The sequence below is a fragment of the Podarcis cretensis genome, assembly GCF_951804945.1.
Source record: "Podarcis cretensis genome assembly, chromosome: 8".
NCBI classification, from domain to species: domain Eukaryota; kingdom Metazoa; phylum Chordata; class Lepidosauria; order Squamata; family Lacertidae; genus Podarcis; species Podarcis cretensis.
The window spans coordinates 6,835,174-6,847,838 of record NC_137177.1 but is presented as its reverse complement, the minus strand read 5'-3'; the positions used below and the strand labels follow the sequence as shown (position 1 = coordinate 6,847,838).

Below are 12,665 nucleotides of genomic sequence, written 5' to 3'. Positions count from 1 at the left end.
CTTTGCTTCTCAATATTCTCTGGTTGGCTTCTGTTATTCTCTCCTACCAATAGGGATCCTACGTAAGGACTCTATATGGGCTCTTGGATACCCCATAAGGGAAAAAAGGGCAAATTTTGTTTATAACAGAGGGACAGTCCCGGGTTTACAGAAGCCGCCCCAGTTTCTGATTTGATTCCAGAATGTCCCGCTTTTCCTTAGGAAGTCCCTCTTTTCAGCGAGAAATGTTGGAGGGTATGGGTTTGACATGGCCAGCAATGCCTTTCCAACTTATCAAGCAGAGAGGCAGAAAGAGGGGCAAGGAGTAGATACTGGCCAACCACCCAAACAAAAACTAAGATTCTCAGGAAGCCCAAGCACTGCGTAGGTCAGTCATTGTTCTTCCCTGCCTGCCATTATTTCACAGAATCCCAGAACTGCAGAGCTGGAAGTACAGGAAACCTTGGAAGGAAGCTACAGTGATGCCTCGCAAGACGAAATTAATTCGTTCCACGAGTCTCTTCGTCTTGCGGTTTTTTCGTCTTGCGAAGCACGGCTATTAGCGGCTTAGTGGATTAGCGCTATTAGCGGCTTAGCGGCTATTAGCAGCTTAGCGGTTATTAGCGGCTTAGAAAAAGGGAAAAAAAGGAAAAAAAACTCGCAAGAACTCGTAAGACGTTTCGTCTTGTGAAGCAAGCCCATAGGGAAATTCGTCTTGCGAAGCACCACAAAAACGGAAAACTCTTTCGTCTAGCGAGTTTTTCGTCTTGCGAGGCGTTCGTCTTGCGGGGCACCACTGTACCAAGTCCTCTTAGGTTTTATCATACTCAGGCAAGAAGGGAAAGCGGAGTGTAGTCAGAAAACAGACTCTGGACTTTAAGGAGGCTGGTTTCAAAAAGCCCAAAAGAACTACTGGGTGAAAGTCCCACGGTCAGAAATACTCCGAGAGGAGTCCAAGATGGATGGGAGCTTCTTAAAAGCAAAATATTGAAAGCACAAAGGCAGACCAACAAGAAATATAGGTGGGTGGAACCTGAAGAAACTGGTGCGGTTGCAGAGGAAGAAGAAAAATATTTGCAACCTGTCTTGCGAGCCCGAGTTCATTCTAAGCTTTGGCAAGCCTGACCGTCTCCCTGCAACTGTTGACTACTCGTGTGTATTCTTCCTTTGCGATTTCCCCTTTCTTGTTTCTTAAATGTGCCCTTCTTAAATCTCAGCTCATCTGTAAGCTCCTTTTGCAGCTATCTTGATTCGTGTGATGGCAGGATGGAGGGCAGGGCCTCTGGTGCTCAAGGTCAAACGGGAATATTTTATTACCTTTAATTAATTCATTTTATTGGTTGCTCTTTTCCCATGGCAACTCAAGAGAGACTTATAATATTTTAAGCAGAACAAATAAACATATATATATACATTAAAACCAGCATAAACACCCTGTTGCATTAAACCATGCCATTGCCAAAAAAAAAAAAGAGGCCATAGATAAGTTAAAAGTAGAAGGCCTGGTTAAAAAGTAATGTTTTTGCCTAGCCTGGCGCTTACAGATGTGCGATGAAGGTGTCAGAAGGGCCTCCCTGGGTAGAGCAAATAGGGAGCCACCACTGAGAAGGCCCAATCTCGTCTTGCCGCCCTCCAGACTTCTTGTGGAGGACACACATGAAGAAGGGCCTCAGATGATGATGGCAGGGTCTGGGTTGGTTCGTGCGGGTCCTAAGCAGTTTAAGGCTTTGAAGTTCCAAAACCTGCATTTTTAACTGAGCCTGCAAACTAATTGGTAGCCTGTGAAGTCAGGCCAGGATTGGTATCATGTGCCCAGACCGTCTTGCACCGGAGAGCTATATATATATATATATATATAGCTCAGCATATGCATACCCCAATGCTCTAAGAGCAGCTATTTAACAGCAGCTACTCCCCCTGAATTCCCTCCAGGCATGAAAAATAAAATAGGACATGTCACGTTGGATCTGAGTCAACATTGGCCTAACCCAGCGCTCTGTCTCCGGCAGCAGTTAGCCAAGCGTTCCCTGGGGAATCTCATGAGGAGAACGAGGCGGAGGAAGAGTCTCCATCTCCCTCCTCTTGTTCCCCTTTCTTCTAATAAAAGCTGCCCTTGCAGGCGGCCGCCACCCCTGTGGCAATGAGTTCTTTAGGCTTCACAGGCACCAGGTTAGAAGAAGACGCTCTCTGCCCGGTGTCCGAGCTGCTAGCGCATTTCGCATTCAGTCTATGCGACAAGGTCACACGTGAGAAAGGGCGCAGTGGCTCCCGGGAAGCCCCTCGAGGTATTTTGCGAGCCGCCTTGCGGGGAGAGCCAGGTGCGAATGTGATCCCATTCAGCAGCCTGGGTTAAGGGGGGTACGTATGCAGTGGGAGAGCTCAGAAAACCCAGGCTGTGTTGCCGAGTTGCTGGCACTCAGAAAAGACCACCAGGCTAGGGGACTAAATGTCTGGCTCTGGGTAAGGCAAGTTTCATTGGTTCATTGGCTCCCCGCCCCCCCCCCCAACCAAAGAAAAACCAGACGGCCACTCAGCTCCCTTTTCTTCTTTCAATTATTTCCGTCGCTCCCAAAACCCACGGAAAAGCAGAAACAGATCGCTTCTGCGCAGCTGTAAGCGCCTCCTGCCCCCCCTCCACACACTTGCGCAAGCTAAACTATGTTTCCACCCCCCCAACCCGGCAATGTTCTTTCCCCCAACCCTATGAGAACAACATTCCACCCGGCACATTCCTTCCAGAAGGGGGGATTATGGCATTTTTCTACGGGGCGAGACCCGCAGCTGCCATGTTGGAAGGTTCGGCCCTCGCGCCTTGACATCTGGCCAGACTGGAAGAGGCCAGAGGCTAGGCGTTTAATAAAAAGGCAGCGGTACACCCCCCCCCCCTCCGGGAAGCCGACCTCTCTCCTGGATGAGGGGAGGCGTCTCTGGGCTACCTCCAAAAACACACGGCCATCAGCACCGTCACAGGGGGCACTTGGGTAGAACGTAGCAGAAGGGGGCATGGCGGGATTCCACTAGTTCATTCCATGCCTTTGACCTGCAGGATTTGAACTCCATGCAGTATCTGTGTGAGTGTTTGGAGGCGGTTGGAGGATGGATGGCGGCTAACAGATTGAGATTTAATCCTGACAAGACAGAAGTACTGTTTTTGGGGGACAGGAGGTGGGTGGGTGTGGAGGATTCCCTGGTCCTGAATGGGGTAACTGTGCCCCTGAAGGACCAGGTGCGCAGCCTGGGAGTCATTTTGGACTCACAGCTGTCCATGGAGGCACAGGTCAATTCTGTGTCCAGGGCAGCTGTTTACCAGCTCCATCTGGTACGCAGGCTGAGACCCTCCCTGCCCGCACTGTCTCACCAGAGTGGTGCAAGCTCTGGTTATCTCCCGCTTGGACTACTGCAACGCGCTCTACGTGGGGCTACCTTTGAAGGTGACCTGGAAACTGCAATTAATCCAGAATGCGTCAGCCAGACTGGTGACTGGGAGCGGCCGCCGAGACCATATAACACCAGCTTTGAAAGACCTACATTGGCTCCCAGTACGTTTCCAAGCACAATTCAAAGTGTTGGTGCTGACCTTTAAAGCCCTAATCAGCCTCAGCCCAGTATACCTGAAGGAGCGTTTCCACCCCCATTGTTCTGCCCGGACACTGAGGTCCAGCGCAGAGGGCCTTCTGGAGGTTCCCTCACTGCAAGAAGCCAAGTTACAGGGAACCAGGCAGAGGGCCTTCTTGGTAGTATCGCCCTCCCTGTGGAACGCCCTCCCACCAGATGTCAAAAAGAACAAGAAGTACCAGACTTTTAGAAGATATCTGAAGGCAGCCCCGTTTAGGGAAGCTTTTAAAGTTTGATGTATTACAGTATTTTAATATTTTTTTGGAAGCCGCCCAGAGTGGCTGGGGAAGCCCAGCCAGATGGGCGGGGTATAAATAATAAATTATTATTATTATTATTATATCTGTCCTGCGTGGTTTTTTTAAAGAGTTATTCCCTTTGTGCTTTGGAACTCCCTGCCTATTGACATTAGGTGGGCTCCATTGCTGTACCTGGACAGCAGTAGCGGGAAAGGCTGGCTGTTGCTAGTCGCAGATGTTGGGTGTGTTATTTGTGTGTCCTACGTGCACGGGAAAAAGCTGTGTTTTGCATCCAGAGAAGGCCCCAGGTTCAGGTTCCTGACCCTGCCAGTCATCACAGACGACAGACGAGCCAGCTGCCTCGCTTGGCACAAGGCAGCATCCTGCATCCTTAAGCTCACCTTCGGTCCAGCTTTCATGGATCGACGCCTTCTGCCTGAACTTCTCGGCCAAGTGGTCCAGCCTCTCCATCCTTCGGATCTCATTCAGCAGCCACTCTTCGTAGCCTTTCTCCGCCTGCTCCAAGTGCTGCCAGCCATTATTGATGTCCTGGGGAGGTTTTTTGGGGGGAGAGGGAAACGTTCAGCATCGTAAAACTTCTGCATTTGCATCTCATGTCTCAGCCAGCGGCGTAGCGTGGGTTGTCAGCACCCGGGGCAAGGCAAGTAATTTGCGCCCCCTAACCCGGGGCAAGGCAAGTAACTTGCGCCCCTAACCCCTAACCTGCCGCTGCTGCCAGCTTCTTCTTGCTGCTGCCTGGGCTGGGGTATTTATGGTAAGGTAGCCACGGAGGCGGCGGGTCCGTTTCAGGTGATCTGAGGCGAGTTGCCGCTGGCGCTGCCGCCCAAACGACGCCGCTTGCCCGGAGGAGGAGGAGGAGGGCAGAGAGGCGAGGAAAATGCAACATAGCCCAGCAGCTGCAGCAGCGGCAGCGGGGCTGTGAGGAGGGGCTGCCTGGCGCGCCCTCCACGGCCCTGACGCGTGGGGACAGTGGCGAGTGCTGAGAGCCGCTGCCTGCCGGACGCCTTCAGCCCGGACGCGCGCACAGCTCGTCGGTTCCGCAAGACATGGGGCTCTGCTACAGCCTGCGCCCGAGGCTCTTCGGCGACTCCAGAGGCGGCGAGCTCGCCCCCCCCAGATGTTGCGCCCGGTGCGGCCGGGCCCCCCTGCACCCCCCATGCTACGCCACTGGTCTCAGCTCAGGCTAACCCTCTCCCCCAGGTGGCTGTAGACCAGGGGTCAGCAAACTTTTTCAGCAGGGGGACAGTCCACTGTCCCTCAGAGCTTGTGGGGGGCCGGACTATATTTTTTTTGGGCGGGGAATGATGCAAGAGCACCATGAGCCCCAGTGGCTGCTTACCTGTGTCTTGTGAGCGCCAGGGGCCGGTGGCAGTGGCGGCAGAGGGACGATGAGCGGCGTGCAAAAGGGCTCCAGAGAGGAGCTGCTTAAAATGGCGGCCGCTCAAGCGCTGCTGCTGCTGCTGCTGGCACCAACAAAGCCCTGCCCCCTTCCTCCTCTAGGCAGGGCGGGGAGAAGCCAGGAGGAGGGAGGGAGGAGGTGGCGGGAGAGGGAAAGAACGTGCGCACTGGTGACCCACGCAGCGATTCCTGGACTGTCTGCAGGCTGGATCCAGAAGGCAATTGGGCCTGATCCAGCCCGTGGACCTTAGTTTGCCTACCCATGCTGCAGACCAGGTACGTCCAACAGGTAGATCGTGCTCTACTGGTAGATCACCGGACATCTGTGGTAGATCACTGGTAGATCACCCCCAAAGAAGCTCAACAAGTTTGGTTCCCCTTTTTTGCCCTGCAACCCCAAAAACGGGGCTTTCCTTCTCTCTAAAAAGAGCTCAACAACTTTGACCTGAACCCTGAAAAAGGGGGTTGATCACTGCCAGTCTTTAACTCTGTGAGTAGATCGCAGTCTCTTGGGAGTTGGCCACCCCTGCTGTAGACACATCTAAGGACTTAGGAACACAGGGAGAGTCTTCTGGATCAGGCCAATAGACCACCCAGTTCAGCATCCTCTTCTCAACAGCGGCCAACCAGATGCCTGTGGAGGACCACTCCCCACCGGTGGCCCCCAGCTATTGATCTTGAGAAGCATTGCTGCTTCCGATAGCCCTCTCCTCCACGAATCTGCCTAATCCTCTTTTGAAGCCATCCAAGCTGGTGGCCACCACTGCCTCCTTTAAATATGCACAGCACAAAGAATTCTTTTCTGTTATCTGTTCTGAATCACCTGCTTTTTTAAAGACGACATTACAGAACTTCCATTCCACAATGTGTTTCTTTTACAGTGGTACCTCGGGTTACAGACACTTCAGGTTACAGACTCTGCTAACCCAGAAGTATTACCTCAGGTTAAGAACTTTGCTTCAGGATGAGAACAGAAATCGTGCTCTGGCGGCGCGGTGGCAGCGGGAGGCCCCATTAGCTAAAGTGGTGCTTCAGGTTAAGAACAGTTTCAGGTTATGTACAGACCTCCAGAACAAATGAAGTACATAACCCGAGGTACCACTGTATATATGCAGTCGCACCTTGGTTCTCAAACGCCTTGTGACCCAAACGTTTTGGCTCCTGAACGCCGCATACCCGGAAGTGAGTGTTTCGGTTTGCAAACGTTCTTTGGAACCCGAACGTCCAACGGGGCTTTTGCGGCTTCCGATTGGCTGCAGGAAGCTCCTGCAGCCAATCGGAAACTGCGCCTTGGTTTTCGAACGCTTTCGGAAGTCGAACGGACTTCTGGATCGGATTCCGTTCAAGAACCAAGGTACAACTGTATATATAAAGCACCCTAAGCAAACGAGAAGTGAAACACAGCAAGACAAACACATCGGTTCCGCTTAATAGCTTCTAATAGCATTTCTGAAATTGTTCTAATTGCCTGCGTTGCAAACCCATTGGGATTGACTAGGGAACGGAAGGCAGGTGAGTTGGGGAAGAGATGCAGTCTGAGCATCGCTTCCTCTCAGGACTTCTACCTGTCCTATCTGGGGGTCCGCTGGGCTCTCCCTTAATCTTGCAGGCACACACGCTCGTAAACATAGAGAAAGGGGCTGTACGTAGCTACTGGATGACCACCCACTGTTCCCGACAAGCTGGTGCCTTCGGGCTGTTTTGGACTCCAAGCCGGCTGGGCCCGATGGAGCCAGGAAGAGCTGGAGGGCAGCAGGTTAGGGAAAAGGCTGCTCTGCCGTTTAGAGACACTGGAAGAGGAACCTGACTGTAAATGCCATTGAGTTCTCGTTGATTCAGTAATACATTGTCACAGCAACCTTAAGGACTTGGAAGATAGGCCAGCGTCTGCATATTACAGATTAAAGGGAAGCAAGGATGGAGGAAACACCCAGTGATTCTGGCTCTATGGTGCATTTGCAGCCAAATTGAGATTTGACATTAACTCCAACCCAATTGCTCTGTTGGGACGCGGGTGGCGCTGTGGGTTAAACCACAGAGCCTAGGACTTGCCAATCAGAAGGTCGGCGGTTCGAATCCCCGCGACGGGGTGAGCTCCCGCTGCTCGGTCCCTGCTCCTGCCAACCTAGCAGTTTGAAAGCATGTCATGTGCAAGTAGATAAATAGGTACCACTCCAGTGGGAAGGTAAACGGTGTTTCTGTTCGCTGCTCTGGTTCACCAGAAGCGGCTTAGTCATGCTGGCCACATGACCCAGAAGCTGTACGCCGGCTCCCTTGGCCAATAAAGCGAGATGAGCGCTGCAACCCCAGAGTCGGCCACGACTGCACCTAAGGGGTCAGGGGTCCCTTTACCTTTAATTGCTCTGTTGGCCCAAAGCTGGACCAATTCTGACTCTGGAGGCACAGGGCACCCACCCAACACCACCTGGAGTTCCACTCTGCCACCCTATCGGCCCCCTTCTGCTTTTTTAAGCGGGCACACTCACCAAGACCATCTTCCCCTCGGAGGGCATGAAGGCCGGCCGGTTGCTTAGCCGCAGCTTGGTCTGCAAGGTGTTGAAGTTGATCTCCAGCTGGCACTTCTCCTGCACCTTGGGGGGCTTGTGAACCCGCCGGTAGTCGCGGAAATCCTCCAGCTTCTGCTGCATCTCCTGGATGGTCTTCTGAGGGACGCGGTTCTCCAGCCAGGGGATGGTACGCTGAATCCACTCCAGCAGCTGAGGATCGGATTGGCGGGGTGGAGGAGAGAGGCGGGGTCAACGACAGCGAGGGCAACAGCCCCAGGGATATAGTGGCTCCTCCCCACCACCCTACGCAAAGCCCAGGGACCACCTGCGACAGGCCCAGTTCCTGCACTCTGCTCAGCCAGTTACGGCAACCAGAATTCCATTTATGGTGGCCCAAGTGGGACAAAACTGCTCCACGAAACAGCTCCCACATAAGAACATTAAGGACAGCTGAGTGGCAAATCACAGGCCAGCATCCTGTTCTCACAGTGACCAGCATCATCATCATCATCATCATCATCATAATTTTTATTATACCCCGCCCTCCCCGGCCAAAGCTGGGCTCAGGGCGGCTAACACCAGTAAAATTACAATGGAAACATAATGGGGGGGGGGGACCAATTTAAAATGCAATTTAAAAAGCAGCCTCATTTCAAAAGTAGCCCATAGATCAAAACCGTAAGGGGAGGGAAGACGTAAGGGTCAGACTGAGTCCAAATCAAAGGCCAGGCGTAACAGCTCTGTCTTGCAGGCCCTGCGGAAAGATGTCAAGTCCCGCAGGGCCCTGGTCTCTTGTGATAGAGCGTTCCACCAAGTCGGGGCCAGTACTGAAAAGGCCCTGGGCCCTAGTTGAGACCAATCTAACCACCTTGCGACTTGGGACCTCCATGGTGTTGTGGACCTTAAGGTCCTCCGCGGGGCATACCAGGAGAGGCGGTCCCGTAGGTACATGGGAAACCCTGCAGGAAACCTTGAATCAGGGCCAGAGCATGACCGGTCTCTCCGGCCGGTGGTTTCCAGCATGGCTGGAGCATCTGACCCTGGAGGCACAGCACAGCCATCACGGCTGGCAGCCGTTGGCATCCTTACCCCCCTCCCCCAAATCTGGATGCCACAATCTTTAGGGAGGTCTGGCAGCCTTGGCGCTTGCCCCATGGGACTCGCAAGGGGAAGGGGCACTGCCCACACTTACGTCGGAAGCCAGCTTCTCGTAGTCTTCCATCAGGTGCTCATTCTCCTGGTTCACGGCCAACACTTTGCAAATCCGGTTTGCAGCCGTCTCAGCCTGCGGGGGGTTTTGGGGGATGGGGGGAAGAGGAGGGAAAACCAACATGGAGGAAATGGTGGTACGAGAAACAAGCAGGCAAATCAAAGACATGAAAACGACAGCGGCGACAGAACGGCCTGGAGCCGAGGCACAGCGTGGAAAGGAGGTGGTGGGACAGAGCAGCCCTGCAGAGCCCACCGGGTGCAGCCGCAGGCAGACAGAGCGTGGTTTCGAAGAGAAGCCAAGGTGGGTGGAGAGACTCTCGTGGCGTACCCAAGCATCGCCTGGAGGCTGCACGGGTCTCGTCCCCATTCGTAACCCACCCTTCCGTAACCTCCAGGATAACAACTTACCGTATTTTTCGCTCTATAGGACGCACTATTTCCCCTCCAAAAATTAAGCGGAAATGTGTGTGCGTCCTATGGAGCGAATGCAGGCTCCTTGGCTTCAGCGATAGCAACACGAAGCGTCCGAAGCGCAGAAGGAGCGCTCCCTCCGCGAGTTCCTGCTGCACTACGGAGGCTTCGGGTCCCTTTTGCAAGACTCTCCCGGCTTCAGCGGAGAGGGAGAGCTGCGCAGCGCCCATTCAGCGAAGCGGGAGGAGAAATGGAAGGGGCTCCGTTTCTCTTGCCGCTTCGCTGAAGGGGTGCTGAGCAGAGAGGGGGAGATTTTTTTTTCTTGTTCTCCCCCTCTAAAACAAGGTGCGTCCTATGGTCGGGTGCATCCTATAGAGCAAAAAATACGGTATTTATGGACAAGGCAGCTAACACTCTAGCCCTGCAGCTACTGGTGCAAGTTACGAGTTAGGCCCGAGGTTTGCAGACCCGTCAGACTTCTGTGCTTTTGAGTACAGTTGAAGTTCCCACGGAAAGGGATGACCTAGCCAACCTCTCTTGGAGCTAAGAGCAAGCGGGCTCTTCCGTTGCATTCCGCACTCCGCAGATGATGGTCGCCCGGTTTGGATGTACGCATCTCAGCGTGCCAAGCCAAGACTATGTCCTTCCCTTCTCTGTTCCCTGTGCGCAGCAATGACAGCGCATCCTGAACTAATTAGCTACGGTCTCCCATTAAGTCTGAGCTGAAAAATATAGAAAAAAATAATGATTGGGATACGGAGGGGATGGTTTGAACTTGGTTCCAATCCGGGTAACCATGGTTTCCTGGTTCAGGACAAATGGGGAAACCATGGTTAAATTAAACCAGGAAGCAGCAAATTGCAGTGGAGGGAGGGAGGGAAGGAGAGGAGAAAGGACAGAGCACATGGGTGCAAAGGGACACAGCTTAATAAGCCAAGAGAGGTATGTCTGAACCAGATCGTCAGGTTCTTATCTAGGATTTGGCATCTACGGAAGAGGTTCAGATCTACCGCTCGTCTTTACTACAGTTTAGGTTTCAGTAAAGTTATGTCTATTATGTTTAGTCCTGGTTTCCCTGTCTTTCATTTCTTTGCGATGTGCTCCACAGATTTTCAGCGGCTTGGTTTTGGGGAGCTCTTATCTCCCCGAAGAAGAAGAAGAGTTTGGATTTGATATCCCGCCTTTCACTCCCTTTAAGGAGTCTCAAAGCGGCTAACATTCTCCTTTCCCTTCCTCCCCCACAACAAACACTCTGTGTGGTGAGTGGGGCTGAGAGACTTCAGAGAAGTGTGACTGGCCCAAGGTCACCCAGCAGCTGCATGTGGAGGAGCGGGGAAGCGAACCTGGTTCACCAGATTACGAGTCCACTGCTCTTAACCACTACACCACACTGGCTCTCCTCAACATCCTCAACATTTCATTTCAATCGACAATAGGCTTTCCTAAACAGCACAACCCAGTCTATCCTTATTCAGTACTATTGAATGTTTTCTATCCTGCCTTTCTGATAAAAATGAGCGCTCAGACCAGCTTACATCAACCCAAAAAAACGCAACCAGGTAAAAAAAAACAAAAAACAGAGAGAAGTGACAGTTACAGAAATATTTTTCTTTAAAGGAAAAAGAAAGCGTAATAGCAGTGGTAAAATATTTTTAGAAAATCAGTTACACACACACACAGCCTCTGGAACAAGCAGGGGTGGCCCTATCTTATTAGAAAGCAGGAGGGGGGGAAAGGGGTAACACAGAAGCCATGGGATGGGGGGAAGTCAAGAGATCGAGTACCTTGCAAGGAGCAGAGAGAGTCCAAGGGGAGGAGATGGAAGCCAGACATCAAGAGAAAGGGTGGAGAGGGTCTACAGAAGGACGGGCAGAGGGAGAGAGCCATGGAAGAAATGAGTTGCCAACAGAATAGGATATTCAGAGGAAAATAAAAATATATATATTTGCTCTACTAGGAGAGAGAGAGATAAAAAGAGGATAAGCCGCACATTCAATGGGGAACCTTTGGCCCTCCAGACTATTGCTTAACTACAATGCCGCTGCAATGCATTCTATTTTTAAATGGAAGTTTGAACCAAAATGGCAATAGGTCCATCAGAGGAAGTGAAGGTGAAATACTCTGTATAGGGGAGAATTCTCTTATTTAACCACACCACAGTTAAGAAGTGGTGCTTCCCACTGGTGCTGTCGTAAAGTCACAATTCTAGGAGGACTTTGAGATGCAGTTGGGGGGGGGGGGAGAACAGCATGAGTAGTAATAATAATAATAATTTTATTGTTTAGACCCCGCCCACCTGGCTGGGTTTCCCCGGCCACTCTGGGCAGCTTCCAGGAAAATATAAAAAATAATAAAATGTCAGACATTACAAACTTCCCTGAACAGGGCTGCCTCCTAAAAGTTGTGTACAGTGGTACCTCGGGTTACATGCGCTTCAGGTTACATACGCTTCAGGTTACAGACTCCGCTAACCCAGAAATAGTGCTTCAGGTTAAGAACTTTGCTTCAGGATGAGAACAGAAATCGTGCTCTGGCGGCGCAGCAGCAGAAGGAGGCCCCATTAGCTAAAGCGGTGCTTCAGGTTAAGAACAGTTTCAGGTTAAGTACGGACCTCTGGAACAAATTAAATACTTAACCCGAGGTACCACTGTAATTCTTTATCTCCCTGGCATCGTGTGGGAGGGCGTTCTGCAGGGAGGGCGCCACCGCTGAGAAGGCCCTCTGCCTGGTTCCCTGTAACTTTACTCTGGTTCCCTGAAAATTTAAGGCACCCGGGGTCTATAATATTGTACAGAATCCTTTTTTAAAAATAATAATAATAATAATATTTATTCAATTTTTGAAAATTACAAAAAGAAAAAATAAAAATAAAAAAGACAGAAAAAATACAATCATTTAAAAAAGAAAAAGAACAGATTAAACCTTTACATAACTTTCTTCCTTTACTTATTTCCTTGACCTCCTCACACCTCCCGTATTTGTATTCTAGTTCAAATTGTTATTTCAGCAAATCCTTCCAACCTTGTTTTTATCTTAATAATTTGATTTAATATATTGTAATTTTACGTTCTCTCCGTCATCAATTCATTTTTTACTTAATCCTTTATATCACTTCTACCAAAACCACATAATTTTCTTTTTCCAACATCTTTCTAACAATCCTTAATTTTACAATATTGTACAGAAGCCTTGCCCAGCTCCAGCTGTTTTGGACCACCTCGCCGTCATCAGCGTCAGCCTGCATGACAAATGATCGCAGGTGACGGGGAATTTGGGGGAATGT

At 51.2% G+C, this 12,665-nt stretch overlaps 1 protein-coding gene across 2 annotated transcripts in view; it reads right to left on the bottom strand.

The window, feature by feature from the left end:
* The window catches only part of ACTN4 (actinin alpha 4), a 147,919-nt gene that overhangs the window by 22,352 nt on the left and 112,902 nt on the right, over positions 1-12,665 (bottom strand). For both annotated transcript variants that reach the window (XM_079985342.1, XM_079985341.1), the window contains exons 9-11: positions 8,952-9,044; positions 7,739-7,969; positions 4,235-4,382 (exon numbers count right to left, since the gene is read on the bottom strand). In XM_079985342.1, coding sequence (XP_079841468.1) covers positions 4,235-4,382; positions 7,739-7,969; positions 8,952-9,044 — 472 coding nt within the window. The remainder of the gene's footprint in view (positions 1-4,234; positions 4,383-7,738; positions 7,970-8,951; positions 9,045-12,665) is intronic.